The 16,809-nt window shown below is 44.4% G+C and overlaps 1 protein-coding gene across 7 annotated transcripts in view; it reads right to left on the reverse strand.

Moving 5' to 3' along the window:
- Positions 1-13,349, reverse strand: part of LOC105471542 (N-acetyltransferase 10) — a 64,359-nt gene extending 51,010 nt beyond the window's left edge. For 6 of the 7 annotated variants that reach the window (XR_011610697.1, XR_011610696.1, XR_011610693.1 and 3 more), the window contains exons 1-7: positions 13,169-13,349; positions 10,621-10,743; positions 10,124-10,215; positions 6,738-6,909; positions 5,124-5,246; positions 2,431-2,492; positions 62-176 (exon numbers count right to left, since the gene is read on the reverse strand). Coding sequence is in view for 1 of the 7 variants with exons in the window: in XM_011724054.3 (XP_011722356.2) it covers positions 62-176; positions 2,431-2,492; positions 5,124-5,246; positions 6,738-6,909; positions 10,124-10,215; positions 10,621-10,728 (672 nt within the window). In the remaining 6 variants the exon portion in view is untranslated. The other variant, XR_011610695.1, reaches the window with a different exon arrangement.
- Positions 13,350-16,809: the final 3,460 nt, after the last annotated feature.

Consider the following 16,809-nt stretch of genomic DNA (forward strand, 5'->3'; position numbering starts at 1 on the left):
AGGAAGAACAACAAAGAAAACACAGCCTCCCCCAGATTCCTGGACCCCAGCACAGACTCACCAGAGTCCGGGGAGGCAGGGCCTTAATGGTGGCAACATGGGAGGAGATGGGCAGGATATTGAGCTGGTCATCAATGACGAGACACTTCTTACAAGAGGCCAGAGAGAGAAGAAACCTGAGAAACAAAACCGCTGAAATGAAGTGTTGGGGAGGGCATGCAATGTCTACACAGAGTATAACTTTTTTTCAAAAAATCATTTGGCCCCAAGTGTCTCTAAGAAAGCCAGAAAAAGCTAAAACCCAGTTGGAGAGCAGCATGAGATGATTCAGCACCTCCTCCACAAGGCACCTGAACATACTTTAAACAGCAAATCAGAAAACCGAGAGCTCATCCCAGGAGATCAATTATAAGCCCTCCTGTTGTGCATGATTGCCGCTATTCCCTACGCCACGGGGCCCTCCCCTCATCCTCCCAGGCTTGCTCTTTAGCACTAAGGTGTTTCAGGCTATCCTTAAATGGGGAATTCCAAACCCAACCCCATATGATCACCAGTCACACAGGGAAAAAACACAAATGAATTCACCTTCTGTCACTAGGAAAAAGAAATAAAAGGAACAAGGGGAAAGGAAAGCTCCCCAAAGAAATACAATACAAACGTTCTTGCATGCAGGGAAAAAAAATGTGTTTGACTATAAAATTCAAACATCCTCCCACTGCAAGAAAAAGATTTCACAGGCTTCTGTTGTATTCAGTAGCACACAGCTGCTCCTCCTGATCCGCTCATTCTACTGAGTTAGTGCATCACAGATGGTTAAAATGAGAAAGGCCCCCAGGGTTCATCAGGGCTCGGATTTCTACACCTCAGCACTACTGACATTTCGGACCAGATAATTCTTTGGTGTGGAGCTGTCCTGTGCACCACCGGTTGTTCAGCAACATCCCTGGCCTCTACCCACTGGATGCCCACGGCACCCACCACTACCTCCCAAAGTCATTACAATCAAAACATTTCCAGACATTGCCCAACGTCCCCAGGGGGCCAAATGGCTCCATATGAGAACCACTGATTTAGATCAAATTTTCCTAAGGCGTTTCACAGGGTGCTAACTGGTGTTCCCAACCCGCCAAAAAAAACTGTGGTAAGATAAATTTGGGAAACAATCAGTTAAACAGGTCCCTGCTGCTGCAAGACTTTTCAGAGATTACAACAGGCTAGGGTAAATCTTCATAAAGGAAAAACAGTATCTGTGTTTCCCAGACATATATGGCCAAACTCTCCTCATACGGTCCCTCTCAAAAAACTAGTGTTCTATGGCCGGGCACAGTGGCTCACGCCTGTAATCCCAGCACTTTGGGAGGCTGAAGAGAAGATCACTTGAGGTCAGGAGTTCGACACCAGCCTGGCCAACATAGTAAAACCCCCACCTCTACTAAAAATACAAAAAATGGCCAGGAGCAGTGGCTCATCCCAGCACTTTGGGAGACGGAGCTGGGGCAGATCATTTGAGGTCAGGAGATCAGGACCAGCCTGGCCAACATGGTGAAACCTTGTCTCTACTAAAAATACAAAAATTAGTCAGGCATGGTGGTGGACTCCTGTAGTCCTGGCTACTTGGGAGGCTGAGGTACAAGAATCGCTTGAACCCGGGAGACAGAGGTTGCAGTGCACCAAGATCGTGCCACTGTACTCCAGCCTGGGTATCAGAGCGAGACTCTGTCTCAAAAAAATAATAATAATAATACAAAAAATTAGCCGAGTGTGGTGGCAGGCACCTATAATCCCAGCTACTCGGGAGGCTGATACAGGAGAATCACTCGATCCAGGAGGCAGAGGTTGCAGTAAGCCAAGATCGCGCCACTACACTCCAGCCTGGGCAACACAGTGAGACTCCGTCTCAAAATAAATAAACAAATAAATATTTAATTTCAGATAACAAATTGTGTATCATATTTGAAATTATGGGTGATCCTTTGCTCAGAAGAAACATTTTGTCGCCTTTTTCTGCCTCTAATTACATCTCACCCCTCCCATATTTTTCTTATCATTTTTACTATGCGAAATATGTCATATCCATAATAAAAAGTTTGGAAAAACTAGTGTTCTATGAAATATCTTCTGGGAAAGAGTGATCCAGAAAAATCACTCCTTTAAAAGATGAGTAAGCTAAGAGCCAGAGAGAGTAACTTGGTTTAACTGAACTGTCAGGGGCAGCAGCAAAACAAAATTGAGGTTTCCTGGCTCCAACTTTCTACCACATTTCACTGCTTCCAGTTAGTCTCACAACTGCTGCTGCTGTCAAGAATTTCATCATTTTTGGAATCGTGTACTACTTTCCCCAATGCAAAAGCAAAGCTTTCAGCTGAGTCCAAGATAAAAATATCCTTCCCAACGTAGCTGCCCCACAATTGGGAGGAACTATAGACCTACCTTTCATTAAATCTTCCCACCACATCCTGATGGGCCTCAGTTCTGTACCTGGAATGCACATCCTAACAAAGAAAGACAACATCCATTAACAAAGGCATGCAAACAGTGCTGAGGACCAGGGTCCAAATACAACGCTCTATCCAAGGAGACATGGGCAATCTTGCTGGAAACAAAATCACTCCCACACACCCTGCTGTGCCAAATGGTATTTGCTAAAACTGGGATCAGACACTGAATGCAATGTTGCTTATTAAAATCTTTCACTTTTCCACATTTTTTTCTAGCATCCTAAGTTATATTCATTTATTTCATAAAACTGGCATGCTGTGTGCCAGATATGCTGTATATACACTAGTGAACAAAGCATGACCTCTGTTCTCATGGCACTTGGAGTGTAATGGAGGGAGGAAGAAAAATGAGTAGAAAAATACACATTTTGGCAAATGCTACATGTGAAATACAGACTGCACAGATAGCAAGTGGGGGTCACTTATGTAGGGTAGTGAGGGAGAGCCTCTCCGAGATAAGCTGAGGCCTGAAGAATAAGTAGGTAGCCATGTAAGAGAGAGAGGAAGAACAAACTGATATGAACACAAAGTCATTCATTCACTCTCAAATATCTAAGGAATGCTTACTAAATGCCAGGCATTCTTCTTTTTTTTTTTTTGAGACGGAGTCTCGCTCTGTCACCCAGGCTGGAGTGCAGCGGCCAGATCTCAGCTCACTGCAAGCTCCACCTCCCGGGTTCACGCCATTCTCCTGCCTTAGCCTCCCGAGTAGCTGGGAATACAGGCGCCCGCCACCTCGCCTGGCTAGTTTTTTGTATTTTTTAGTAGAGACGGGGTTTCACCGTGTTAGCCAGGATGGTCTCGATCTCCTGACCTCGTGATCCACCCGTCTCAGCCTCCCAAAGTGCTGGGATTACAGGCTTCAGCCACCGTGCCCGGCCTGCCAGGCACTCTTCTAAGATCTGGAAAGGCAACAGCAAAGAAAACTAGCTCTCTGTTCCAATCAAATTTATTTATTTATTTATTTATTTATTTATTTATTTATATTTTTTTACTTTTTGAGATGGAGTCTTGCCCTGTCACCCAGGCTGGAGTGCAGTGGCCTGACCTCAGCTCACTGCAACCTCCACCTCCTGAGTTCAAGTGATTCTCCTGCCTCAGCCTCCCTAGTAGCTGGAATTACAGGTGTGCGTCACCATACGTGGTTAATTTTTTTTGTATTTTTGGTAGAGATGAGGTTTCACCATGTTGGCCAGGCTGGTCTCAAACTCTTGACCTCAGGTGATCCACCCATCTCAGGCTCCCAAAGTGCTGGGATTACAGGCGTGAGCCACTGTGCCTAGCCCTCCGATAAAATTTACAGACTAGTACAGAAGGACAGACTAATAATAATAATAATAATAATAATAACTTTAGGTAACTGTCAAGTGCTCTGAAGAAAAATAAAGCCGGTTAAGGAGTGACAGGCAGAGCTGCCTACTGTAAACAGGGTGTGAGGAAAGACCACACGGATGAGGTGATATCTGAGCAGGGACTTGAATGCAATGAGGAAGTGAGCCAGGCAGAGGTCCAGAGGAAGCACATTCCAGTGGGAACTGCAAGTGTCAAGGCTCTAGCATGAGTGTGTGCTGGGCATGTCTGAGGACGTTCGAGGAGGCCAAAAGGGCTGTAGTGCAAGTGATGATGGGAGAAGTAATGACAGGAAACAGCCCCTAAGATTTGAGGCAAGTTCATTTCATCAGACCAAGTCCAATCCGACCACCATTACAGAGCTGCTGGGCATGGGCATGACTTTAAAACTTGCCTCTGAACACGACTTGGCAACACTGATAGAGAGAGGAGACCAGCTCTGCATCAGGTGAGACACATCCCTAACTCCTCACCATGTCCTCAGTGTCTTTTGCTTTGGGAGAACAGAGTATCTGCTGGAGTTGAAATTCTTGCCAAACTGGGAGTACAACTAGCAAATGTTCCTTAGTCATCCATTAGGATAAGGGCCAGTGAGGAGTCTACACATGGTCCTTTTTTTTTGCAATACACAAATTTAGGCACTGGCATTGCTCCTTATACAGTATCATTCCAGAAAATTTAACTACATAAAAGCTGCATCATATCTGAATCTCACTGATGTAGAATTTGCAAATGCCTGAAAACAAAGGTGAAATTCAGAGATTCCTAGGCACACTCAGGGACCCTGAGATTTAACTGCAGTGACTTTTTCACTAGTTAAAATCAAAGAGCTCTTAGCCCTGAGGCTGTGCTGGCTACTCACTGGAGCTGCCCAACAGGAATTTTTTTTTTTTTTTTTTTTTTTTTTTTTGAGACGGAGTCTCGCTGTGTCGCCCAGGCTGGAGTGCAGTGGCCGGATCTCAGCTCACTGCAAGCTCTGCCTCCCGGGTTTTTACACCATTCTCCTGCCTCAGCCTCCCGAGTAGCCGGGACTACAGGCGCCCGCCACCTCGCCCGGCTAGTTTTTTGTATTTTTTAGTAGAGACGGGGTTTCACCGTGTTAGCCAGGATGGTCTCGAACTCCTGACCTCGTGATCCGCCCGTCTCGGCCTCCCAAAGTGCTGGGATTACAGGCTTGAGCCACCGCGCCCGGCCAGGAATTCTTTAAAGAAAGCAGAACACAGCAAAAACAGATGTACTTGAACCCTCACAATTAAGTTAAAAACAGATGCTTACCATGGTCATTGTGTACAATTGCTTGAGTGAGTTCATGGTCCGTAGGAGGATGACCACTAGCCCACCACCTTCCACTGTTTCTACGGTCCTGGCCAGCAAGTTTGGAGTTAAGGCTTCGAAATCCTGGAAGAAGGGGCGTGAGAAAGGGTATTCATGCGAATACCAACCCAAGGGGCTCTTTTTTTTTGAGATGGAGTCTCGCTCTGTCACCCAAGCTGCAATGCAGTGGTACAATCTTGGCTCACCACCCACCTGGGCCTCCCAAAATGCTGGGATTACAGGTGAGCCACCACACCTGGCCCAACCCAAGGGACTCTTAACCAAAGCAAGGTGATAAGGCAAAAAGACGACTTCGGAGCATAAAGCCAAGACCGTACTTCTTCCCACCTTGACTTCCCAGGATACACACACAGGGCGCACCACAGAAGAGGACCAAGCCCTCGAATATATGAATACCTGGTTTTATATGCCAAAAATGGGTCTCTTATTAGAGACATTGTTAGTTTTATATGTCAAAAACCTCTCTGATAAACTCTTATTTGGAAACAAATTTTCCAGCCTTCATTGATTCACACTTGAATTTCAGAAACATCTTACATTTTCTGACATTTATAGCCCAAACCTGTTTGACAAAACTATACCACATGGGGGAGCTGCTGCTCCCAGGAGTCATTACTCAGGCAACTGATCAAGGCAGCAAGCAGAAGACCACTCCCTACAAATCAGTGATCAGCCAGGGCATTCCCCGGAGTAAAGGTGAAAATGAGGCAAAACGCCCTCTTTTTTGACCTCCAACGTGGGAAGCAAGCCAGGAGTACAGGAGACAACCCATGTTTTGTGAGGTATGTAACTCGACATAATAAAGGGCACAGTCGTAGGTGTATATGATAAACACATTGAATGTGGGGATTTGTGCTTAATTTTGTCTTGTCTTTTTTGGGAGAATGGGGAAGGGAGGTGGCACGGGAGTCAAAGAAACAAAGAATAAAACAAAGACCACCAGAGCTTACACGCACATGCATACACACACACACACACACACACAAAGTGAAACTTAGTCTATTAACTTGCCAGGCAAGAGAATACACGCCAGTGCAGAAATTCACCAAGTAGTCTCTGAGAGATAAAGTGAGGGGTTTTTAAGGGCTAGAAACGGGGAGAGGGGCCTTCATGGTGGGTATGCTACTCAGGCACTCTGGACAGGACATTTAAGTGCATTGGTCTGTATTCCAGTTGGAAAACAAGTCCTATTGCTCACTGGACAAGAAAGTCTTTGGTGAACGCCAATAAGGACCTGGGGTCCTAGAGGCACGCAAAGTCTCTGGCATTTGCTTTATCAGCTTTAGCTAGTTAGAACCAGTTATAACAATGCATCACTTCAGTTCCGGTGTCTCTAGACAAGTGCTGATTTAAGTAGAAAATTCTCTTTTTATATGGGGTAAGTGACCAAGTGTACTTTGGAAAGTGGCCGGGATTTCCACTAATAATGCTTGGGGATAGGGAATATGGGACTTCTCCTCTCCTTACTGTACATTTGTTTCCAGTGGAAAGTCAGGCAGCCCAAGCAACCCTCAAGACTCTGCCTTCAATCAGAGGCTAGAGGAAATCACCCACCTGCAGCACACACATGCCGAAGGTATTGCCCAGGATCTTGTGGGTCTCATTGTAGTAGCAGTAGCGAATGTTTGTGGCTGCTATGAAGAGTTCAAAGGGGTCATCCTGCTTTATGTTCAACGTTCCATTCTTTATTTTCTTCTGCAGCTGTCGCATTCTTTTCTTCCTGTGACTGCAATCACACGCCCCCAATCCCATGAGAGCCAGTTAACCAGAGAGGCTAAAGAGTTGGAACCAGGGGACGGGCTCAGTGATCACCCACTTAGACTTTCAGAGCGAGTAGGGAACTTGAAAGTGTGAGGCCCACTTCAGGTGGAGGGCAGTGGAGAGGCATTAGAGTGCTTAAGGGCTTGGAGTAAGAGTGATAAGTCTATGTGTGAACACTGCTATCTTGCTCTGTGACCTCGAGCAAATACTTTGCTTTAAAAGTTGGGTAACAGGGTAGCTAACCCTCACATTTGGCCAAAGCCAGAGCTTGAAACCAAACCTGAGTGGCCTCATTATCTCAGTCATAAGCCAATGCTTCAACTACACTGTGCTGTTCCCCAGAGATCCTGGGAAAGACAAGGTGATGGCACATTATTTTATTCATCCTTCCTAGAGGACTTCCTTCCCGAGAATGTGGGATTATGTCTTCGAGGGCAGGTCTTATATAAGACAATAATGATATAGGACACAGGGATCAGAATGGAATCTGGACATCTCTAAGGAATCCCTGAATTATTTTTGGTCTTAAAAACCCTGCATATCCAGCTGCTATTTACCTTTCCTTTACCAAAAGAGAGAACTAGAATGTTCTAGAATGGAGGATTACAGCTGATCAAAATTTTACCATAGTTGTCTAACTTAATAGCTAGAACAAAGGCCCTTCCTCCTGTGGGCCTCCACTTCCTCATCTATGAACCAAGGCAGTGGGTGAGTTTATCTCCACTGTTCCTTCTGGCTCAGGCCTTAAGCCCATGACTTACAAGCAGGCATTAGCTTGAACATAATGCTCCGCCACAGCAAGGCAGGGGTAGGGCGGAAGAGCTATAAGAGGTACAAAAATATATTTTTAGAAGTGAAGCCAGCTGGTTTAAATTCAAAAGGCAAATCTGCCCAGAAGACTCTGAATTGCCTAATTCCACACCCGTCTCACATTTGCCAAATGAAAAATATTGAAAACCAGAAGCCCTAAAAACTTAAAATTCTGGGATAGGCAGCAGGCCTTATTCTCAATCTGTATTAAAAATGCCTACCTCTCAAAATATGAGACTATATACAACAGAATACCAATTATGGTTCAAAACTACATACCAGTAATAAACATCTAGATGCTGACAATGCCTAGACACTGAAATGCTTTTTATTTTCATCTTTGGGTTTTCTGCACTTTTCACATTTCAACAATAAGGCTCTTATGATTGTCTGGTTTCCTTTAGGCAGAATCCCTTTACTTTAAAACCATAGGACAGGGGCAAGTTTGGCCTCTGGAACTAATTTCAATTAAAATAATTTTAGAGCCTGTTAACAATACATCCAACTCAATGTATACTGAGTACCTATGACAAACATGCTAAAACAGTTGAAAACATGAAAAGACAAAGATAAATAGGAGAGGGCTCCTAACTGAATGAGCTTATCACCTGAAAGTTAAAAAAAAAAAAAAAAAAGATAAAAGAAAAAAAAATGAAATTAAGTCACAGTATGTACATGACTCTACCCCAAAGCAAGAGCATCCAGTGACAAACATTATAGGAGAAGGACAAGTGCAGAGGAAGGTAGAGGAACCATCAGGTATGACTGGGGGGCTCAGGAAAAGCTTCATGGAGGAGGCAGGCCCTGAGAAACAGGGAGGATTTCAGTAGGTGATATCAGGGAGGTGGACGTGGCATTCCAAGCAGAGGAGACAGCATGAGCAAAGAAAAGCAGGGAGGTTACTCACAGCATAAAGCAGCCAGAGCTGGAGACAGGCTTTCAGAGTCAGATCGGAGATGAGCACATTTGGAAATTAGAAGAGGCTCAAAGACAGAATCGCATATGCCAGCTAGGTTTAGAGTAAGGAGACAAGATCCAGGGAAAGAGAAGAGCTCCGGAAGGTAGTCTCAGTAAAGACACCGAAGCCAAAAAACGAGACTATTTCTGAGATGATGCCATGGTGGTTATCTGCCAAGGAACAGCACTCCCCATCCCATCCCAAACTTCTCCAAACACAAAGTTGTAGGTAGAACTTCCAACTTCCTATTATACTATGACCAACCCCACCCTCCCTCCTCTGGCCAGGAATAGGCATCTTTCCACCAGAATTTTGGGAAAAAGTCTGATTTCCACATGGCTGGGCCTGAAACAAGGAAAACTCCAGTGTTGTTTCTACTAGGGGGACAACAGAAAACAGAAAGCTGGTCTGCAGTGAGAAAGCTGGTCTGCATAGAGCAGATATGCTGAGATGACAAACTGAGCTGGGAACATTAGCACTCTGGCTCTAGATCACCCGTGAGTAGGGCTGAAATCTTATCCCCTTGGATTCCAGGAAATATCCCATATACCTCAGTGAAATCCCTTTGTGCCAAATTGTATTTGTGTTGAAAGTTTGTTATCTGTGACTAAAAGTCTTGACTACCACAGCTTCAAATAGCCTACTGTCAATACAGCAGTGAACTGGCAGAAGAAGAGGCAGAGCTCTGAAAAGGAGGAGAGAGAGAGAGAAAAGTTGATGCACTGGGCATCAATCTGCTGGGGATGTCTAATGGCACAATTTGATCACAATTATAGAAGCAGAAACCAGACTGCAAAAGTGGCCACTAAATGCAAAAGATTTCTGTTTTAAGGTATATGGCAATAAAAATGGGAGGAAATGCTAACCTGAGAGAGAAATCTGGGTATGTAAGTAATCAGCTTTTGATAATAGAAAAATCTGAGCATGTTTACAGGAAGGAGAAAGTTTCCAAAGGGTATGGGGTGACCAGTAGAGGAAAGACAATAAGGTCCTGAAAGAGGTGAGGGAGGAGACACAGGGTACATAAAGGGGTTTTCCTTGGACATGGGATGAGATATATCCCCCTCCATGAAAGAAGGGGAGAAAAAAAGATATAGTGAAAAGGTAGAATAAATTTGAGGTAAGAAAGACAGTTTGAAGGAACTTGCAATGAGATGGGCTTAATCGGCCTAGAAAAGCAGGAAGGAAAACCATACGCAGAAGGCAAGGCATTGGATTCGTGACTTAAAAAGCATGAAAATGATTTGAAACTTATTTTCAGGAATGAAGAAAGGATATCAGCTCCATTTGTCCTCAGAGATAGCACCTCCACTAAAGACCCACAAAAAATATGTCAAGGAATCATTTCCTGGCATTTAACTAATGAGCAGGAATCGTAAGTTGGATAAAACACATGAAGAGCCCAGCTTACCTGCTAAACCCCAGCTCTTTCTTATAACACCACAGCACTGAAGGCCGAGCCTTCACAGTTGCTTTGGATAACACGTGATGAAGTATTACCACCTGCCAAACAAAAAAGTCACAGAATTTCAGGCACAAAAGAGACTTTAGAGACTGCCAGGCTTAAGACCTCATTTGACAGATATGGAAACTAAATTGAGGGCCAGGGAAGGGAAGTGCCCAAGGTCCCAAGGCGACCAATGACCAGGTTTGGACTAGAAGCCACGTCACATACAGTTAACCTTGTGGTCAACCCACCACCCCAGGCTTCAAAAGGTATTAGCTTGTCTGCTAATCAATCTAAATACAGAGAATTCACCCCTTCCAGGAAATAAAGGTTCCCACTAGGCATCTTACCAGCCAAAGAGATCTTAATGCCATTATATCCTGAAACACCAGAGTGCTTAAACATGCTGAGTCTTTTGGACAAGAGAAAAAGTAATTCAGGAAACATTTACCGGGTCATACCTGATCTTTTCCTCGATCCCCGACTACAACAAAGAGAGATCTTTGCCGCTCAGCTACCCCATTCTCAATGAGAATCCGGATTCGGTTATCCACCTTTTTCCGATGCATGGTGAAAAATTATTACTAAAAGAGAAAGAAATACAACTGGCCATGTGCACTAGACTGTCTAAGGAACATTAGCTGGCTGCCTCTTGTGGGGCCAGGGACTGTGCTAGGCATATCTATAAATATTGTCTTACTTAACCCTCTAAGAGCTCCATAGGGAAGACATCAGTCTCTAGTTTTAAACTCAGGAAACCTTGGGCTTGGGAGGTGAGAAAACCTCCCCTCAGCCTGGGAAGCCTGTAATTCACCTCTATTAAAGACTTTTTAAAAATCAGAAACTTGTATATTCAAAAAAGTAGGAGAATGACTAAAATACATAGGGTATATCCAAATATCCAAAGCATTTTGTTTGTTTTTGAGACGGAGTCTCACTCTGTTGCCAGGCTGGAGTGCAGTGGCATGATCTTGGCTTCCGGCAACCTCTGCCTCCTGGGTTCAACCAATCCTCCTGCCTCAGCCTCCCGAGTAGCTGGGACTACAGGCGCACGCTGGCCAGGATGGTCTCGATCTCTTGACCTCCCAATCCGCCCACCTCAGCCTCCCAAAGTGCTGGGATTACAGGCGTGAGCCACCACACACAGCCAAGCATTTTTAATAACTAAGGATATGGATATAGATGTTTATGACAGAATCATGACAGAATAAAGTATCATAACATTTCTAATGCATACACATAACAGAGGGGAAAAAAAAAGACTGGAAGGAAGTATCAAAGTATAAAGTAGCTACTTCTAGATGGTGGGACTTTTATTTTGTTGTTTTGTTTCTGTGGAGTCTTAAAAAATTCACGTGTTACTAATAAAGTCAGGGAAATCAATAACTATCAATGAATAATTCCATGATGTAATGTGTCCAAATGTTTCCTCATTTTAGGGAAAACTATACTGAAGCCTTTGTACAGACAGACCTCAAAAGTTCTCGCCGGGTGTGGTGGTTCACGCCTGTAAGCCCAGCACTTTGGAAGGCCGAGGCGGGTGGATCACCTGAAGTCAGGAATTCGAGACCAACCTGGCCAACATGGCGAAACCCCATCTCTACCAAAAACACAAAACTTAGCCGGGAGTGGTGGTGGAGCTGCAGGAGAGGCTGAGGCAAGAGAATCACTTGAAACCGGGAGGCGGAAGTTGCAGTGAGCCGAGATCGTGTGCCATTGCACTCCAACCTAGGCGACAGAGCGAGACTCCGTCTCAAAAAAAAAAAAAAAAAAAAAAAAAAAAAAAAAAAAGTTCCGTGATTACCTACAGTAAAATATTGCATCATCACAATAAAAACGTCAGAAATATCACTCTAAAAGTAACATGCTACTTCGATGTAAAAGTGACATGCTACTTAGAAATTCCGGTACCTACTGCATTACAAACGTCAAGTTCATTTACTGAAGCTTACCACACTTTAACTGTCCCTTCTAACCTTCCAATCCAAACACAGATTTTAGCATATGTCTTATTATAAAACACTAAATCACTGTCAAGGACCCCAATTTATAAGTAAAGGAGAAAGTATAAAGAATTCAAATACCCCGAGGCAGAAAAACGAGAGACAGAATTCACACTCAAGTCTTCCCGACTCCAAAACCTGAGCTCTTCCCAGTTCACCAATCTTCTCAACTTGTAAACCCTGTGTTGCCGGCCACATAAAGATCCCGCAAAAATCAATCAACAACTAATTAATGGGGGCTGCCTTTTGCTCTAACTACTGTGGGAGCCCCAGAAGTAGTACCACAAGTCCCTTGACTTCAAGCTTGCATTCTTCGTGAAGAAGGTATTTAAAAGAATGAGATGAGGAACAAGAACCAGGTAAAATTAGATGTAAAAAAAACAGCTATAGTGAGGGGTCAGATGAAGGAAGCGCTGAGATTACTATAGGCTGAAGCTGTCATGGAAGGCCTGGATGGGGAAGGCCTTGAAGGAGATGATTATTTTTCACTCACTCATTCATTTATCTATCTACACATAACATCTAGGTGGCAGGCACCACTTTAGGTGCACTGGCAAACAAAACCAAATCCTGAATGTGATTGCTGAATAAAAAGTATAAAGGAATGTGCACAGTGAAGGATTTAAGAACGTGGAAGGATCTGGAATCAGATTACCTAAGTTTAAAGCTTAGAGCTGCCGCCGGGCACTGCGGGCAAGCTCCACGGAAAGCAAGTGTTGTCACCCACCCATTCAACCCGACTCCCCAGTTACAGGCACTTAGCGGGTGAGTATCAAGCCACGCAATCCCCGAGGATGCTCGAGAAGCAAGCGCCCAGAGCGGCTGCGTATTGGAGAGGTGATTCTGTTATCTAGGAGCGCCCCAAAAGAGGGGTGGAGGACAGTCGGCGTAGGCCAGGTATCCGTCCGGATGCAGAGCCTTCATCCTGAGGCCGGTCCCCTCTCGGGACAGGAAGAACACAGACACCGATCTTGGCATCCATACGCGGCCCTCCCGCGTTGGGTACCTGCGTCCCGAGCCCGGCGGATCCCAGCCAGTGGAGAAGCAGAAGCACGTGGGAGCACGGAACAACTCCGAAAGAGAAGGCACAACTAACTGCCCCTAGCGGATGCCTGGTGACCGGGTCTCGGACTTGGCCTGGCTCCGCGGCACGCGCCCCTCTCAGGCACTGGTACACTGCACGTGCGCAAGCGCATTACAGTCGCAGCGATGGCGAGCGAGAAGGGACCTTCCTCAAGGCTGTCGCTGAGTAATGACGTAAGCCACCGGAGGCGGAGCTGGGGTCTAGATGTCCACTGCGGTTGCGCATTTTAGTCTCACAGCTCGCGGTAGCTGGGGTATTGGGTGCGGTTTGCCTCTTCACGCTCATCATATTCGAACTAAGGTACCTTGGCTGAGAAGGGCAAAATAGATGTCCGCACCCCCAGGGCCTGCCCACGTAGGTCCAGGGTTTTCAGCGTCAGCCTGGGTACGCGAGACGCGACGGATCCAGCTATCTGTGCTCAATTTAACCGATCCCCGTAAGTTGAGGAAACTCGGCCGACCTATTTTATTGGTCTCGCTTGTCCCTCCACCCCCACAGTACTGATCTTACAGATGGGAATCCTGTAATCTACCCATGACTGCGGCCTCTGTACTTTGCAGGCTCCCATTAGGCCTGTATATGGTCGTCAAATGAAATTACTCCCCCTGGGCTTCCAGTAAACTCCAAGAACATGACTACAAGGACAACCTATACATAGCGTGTTGCATTCTTGACTTTGGGGCAGATCGCTGAACTTCAAAAAGCATTATCAACTGCTTGATGTTTCCTCCTGGATACCGCAGATGTCTGAATGCAAACCCCTTCCCCAGATAGACACTTCCAATTTTAATGTCATCAGCAGCACCACCCATTTAATCCAACATTTATCATGAAATTTTTTAGTTCATTCAGCAAAATGTCAGTATGCCCATGCACTATTCTGCTCACAAGGGATAGTGACCAAAATGTTACTGCCCCTCGTGGTTAATTCTAGGTTGTTTTAAATGCTATTAAGCAAAAGTATCCAGTGAGTGAAGTAACTAAGGGCACTATTTTAGAAGCGAACACGGAAGGCCTCTGACGGGGGAGGGGGTGACACTGGATGAAACAAGGACCTAAAATTTATAAAGAATAAGCCCTGACAGTATCTGAGTGAAATGCTCCCCCATGCCAAAGATGTACATACAAAAGCTCCAAGATGGGGAAGAAGTCCTGGCAAAGCAGTCTGTGGCCAAAGCAGTGGGCAAGTGAAGGACCAGATTTAGAATTTAATACTAGTCATCATGAGAAACCACTGGAGTTTGTGGGGGACAGGGAAATGAGAAAATGTGCTTTGCCCTCTTAAAAGGCTCTTAGCCAAAAAACTAAACCACAGGAAGGCAACGGTAGAAAACGGGAGAACAATTATAAGCTATTGTAGTCACCTGTGCTAGGATGGTAGTCGTGGCAGTGGTTAAAAGTATTAGATAACTGGATATTCAAGTTAAACTACGTGAACTCACTTAAGGATTAGATACAGGGTATAAAAGTAAATTGAAGATGGCACCCAAAACATTTGCTCTGAGCAACTGGTGTTGGGTAATCAAGGAGTTGACTTGGAATACTGAGAGTCTGACATCCAAGGCCTGGAGAAATCAGCAAAGGATACCGAGTCGTGACCAGTGAGATAGGGTATCTACAGAATCCATTCACCACCACCACCCCATCTCCACCTTAAGTTGGAATCCATTATTTCTCACATGGACCACTCCAACAAGCCTCCGTACCATCTCTTGGTCCGTATGTTGTTCTCAGCATTGCATTGAATGTTATTTAAATGGCAACTTTATTAAGTGGGCCACCATCCCCACCCCAAACAACAGGTTTTTTTTTTTTTTTTTGAGACGAAGTCTCGCTCTGTCACCCAGGATGGAGTGCAGTGGCGCCATCTCTGCTCACTGCAACCTACCAGGTTCAAGCGATTCTTCTGCCTCAGCCTCCCGAATTGCTGGGACTACAGGCGCATGCCACCACGCCCGGCTAGTTTCAGTATTTTTAGTAGAGACGGGATTTCACCATATTGGCCAGGCTGGTCTCAAACTCCTGACCTCATGATCCCCCTGCCTCAGCCTCCCGAAGTGCTGGGATTTCAGGCAAGAGCCACCACACCCGGCCCAACACACAGCTTTAAAACCTTCAATAGTTTGCAACTGTTTTTAAGAGACAAAACATTTTGCAACTGTTCTTAGACAAAACATGAAATGCAACTATTACGCTGTCCACAGTAGTCTTTACCTGTTTCTCTAACCTGTAACTCTGCTAGTCCTTTCTCTTTCCACTTGATCCTGGTACTTTCAGTCACTGGTGATCAGACGTTTAGATATGTTCTTCTCTCCCTTTCTTTTGACTAGTCTACTACCCCTTACCCTTCAAATCTACTCAATTACCCCTTTCAGTTGTCTCCCCTGATCATTTTAACTAGGATATACACTCTCCGTCATGGCTTTAGTATCTACCACATTGCTCCAACATGGCATTTGCTACACTTTGGTGTCATATCAGTGTCTTTGATTAGACAGTTCAATGAAAGCAGAAACCACAGTGATTTTTGTTACCACTAAATGCCTAGTGCTTGGCATGATGCTGGGCAAAGGATACCCTAATTTGCTGAATAAAGCCTTAATTCAGTGGCTTAATACAGTGTCTGCCTATTAAACACAGTACTTAAAGTTAGTATTTCCAAATGAGCAATACACGAATGCCTTTGCTAGATATCAGGAACAAACTGCTGATCTTCCACTGCCTATACTCAAAACAGCCGTACTGCTCACATAACTGGATTAGCTTCAGAACAGCTTGTTAAAGTAGGTATTAGTAGTAGAGGCTGAGAAGTGTATTAGAAGATGAGGCTATCAGATTTCTTATATAAACCTTTTCCTCTCCTCATACCAGTAGCAATTCTTCACTTATAGCTTTTGCTGGATGGTTTTTAACAACTTAAGCAGACTTCGTTCAAGGACAGTGAGAAAACCAGGCTTTCATAGAATTTAATCTAATGTAATTTTAAACATTCACTAGTCTTTTCCAGAACTTTTGTAGAATTCAAAATGGAAAAAGGTATGAGCCTTAACAATTTACTTTCATTTTCCTGAGGGGTTTTCCTCCCCATTAACTCCATAAAAAGGACAAGATGAAGGGCAATACTGATTCTGTGAAATCTAACTTACAATCAATTAAAACTTAGAATGCTTAACAAGAACTCAAGTGGAATGCAGATTCCGAGCTTAAAGATGAAATGAAGGGTTTGAATTCGGCACTTACCTGCATTCCATTTCCTCTAGTTATATTACTGAAAATATAATGAACAAATGTCCTAAAACACTTAGGAAGCTGACTGCTCAACTAGCTGTTAACTGATCACCTCAGTTAATCAACCTTCTGAGAATAAGCACACATTCTATGTCTCCTTTAAGTGGAAAAGTCTCCCACATAAGAGTTGCATATAAAAGGAGACAAAAGAACTGTAGAAGCTAACTGATTAGAAATATTTAAAGGATATTTAATATCAAGGTACAATGATTGAAAAAAACTTTTCTGTATTTTTTAGGAATTATTAGGATCTGGAAATAAAACTGCCCTAATCA

Source organism: Macaca nemestrina, chromosome 12 (genome assembly GCF_043159975.1).
Source record: "Macaca nemestrina isolate mMacNem1 chromosome 12, mMacNem.hap1, whole genome shotgun sequence".
In the NCBI taxonomy this organism is placed as follows: Eukaryota; Metazoa; Chordata; class Mammalia; order Primates; family Cercopithecidae; genus Macaca; species Macaca nemestrina.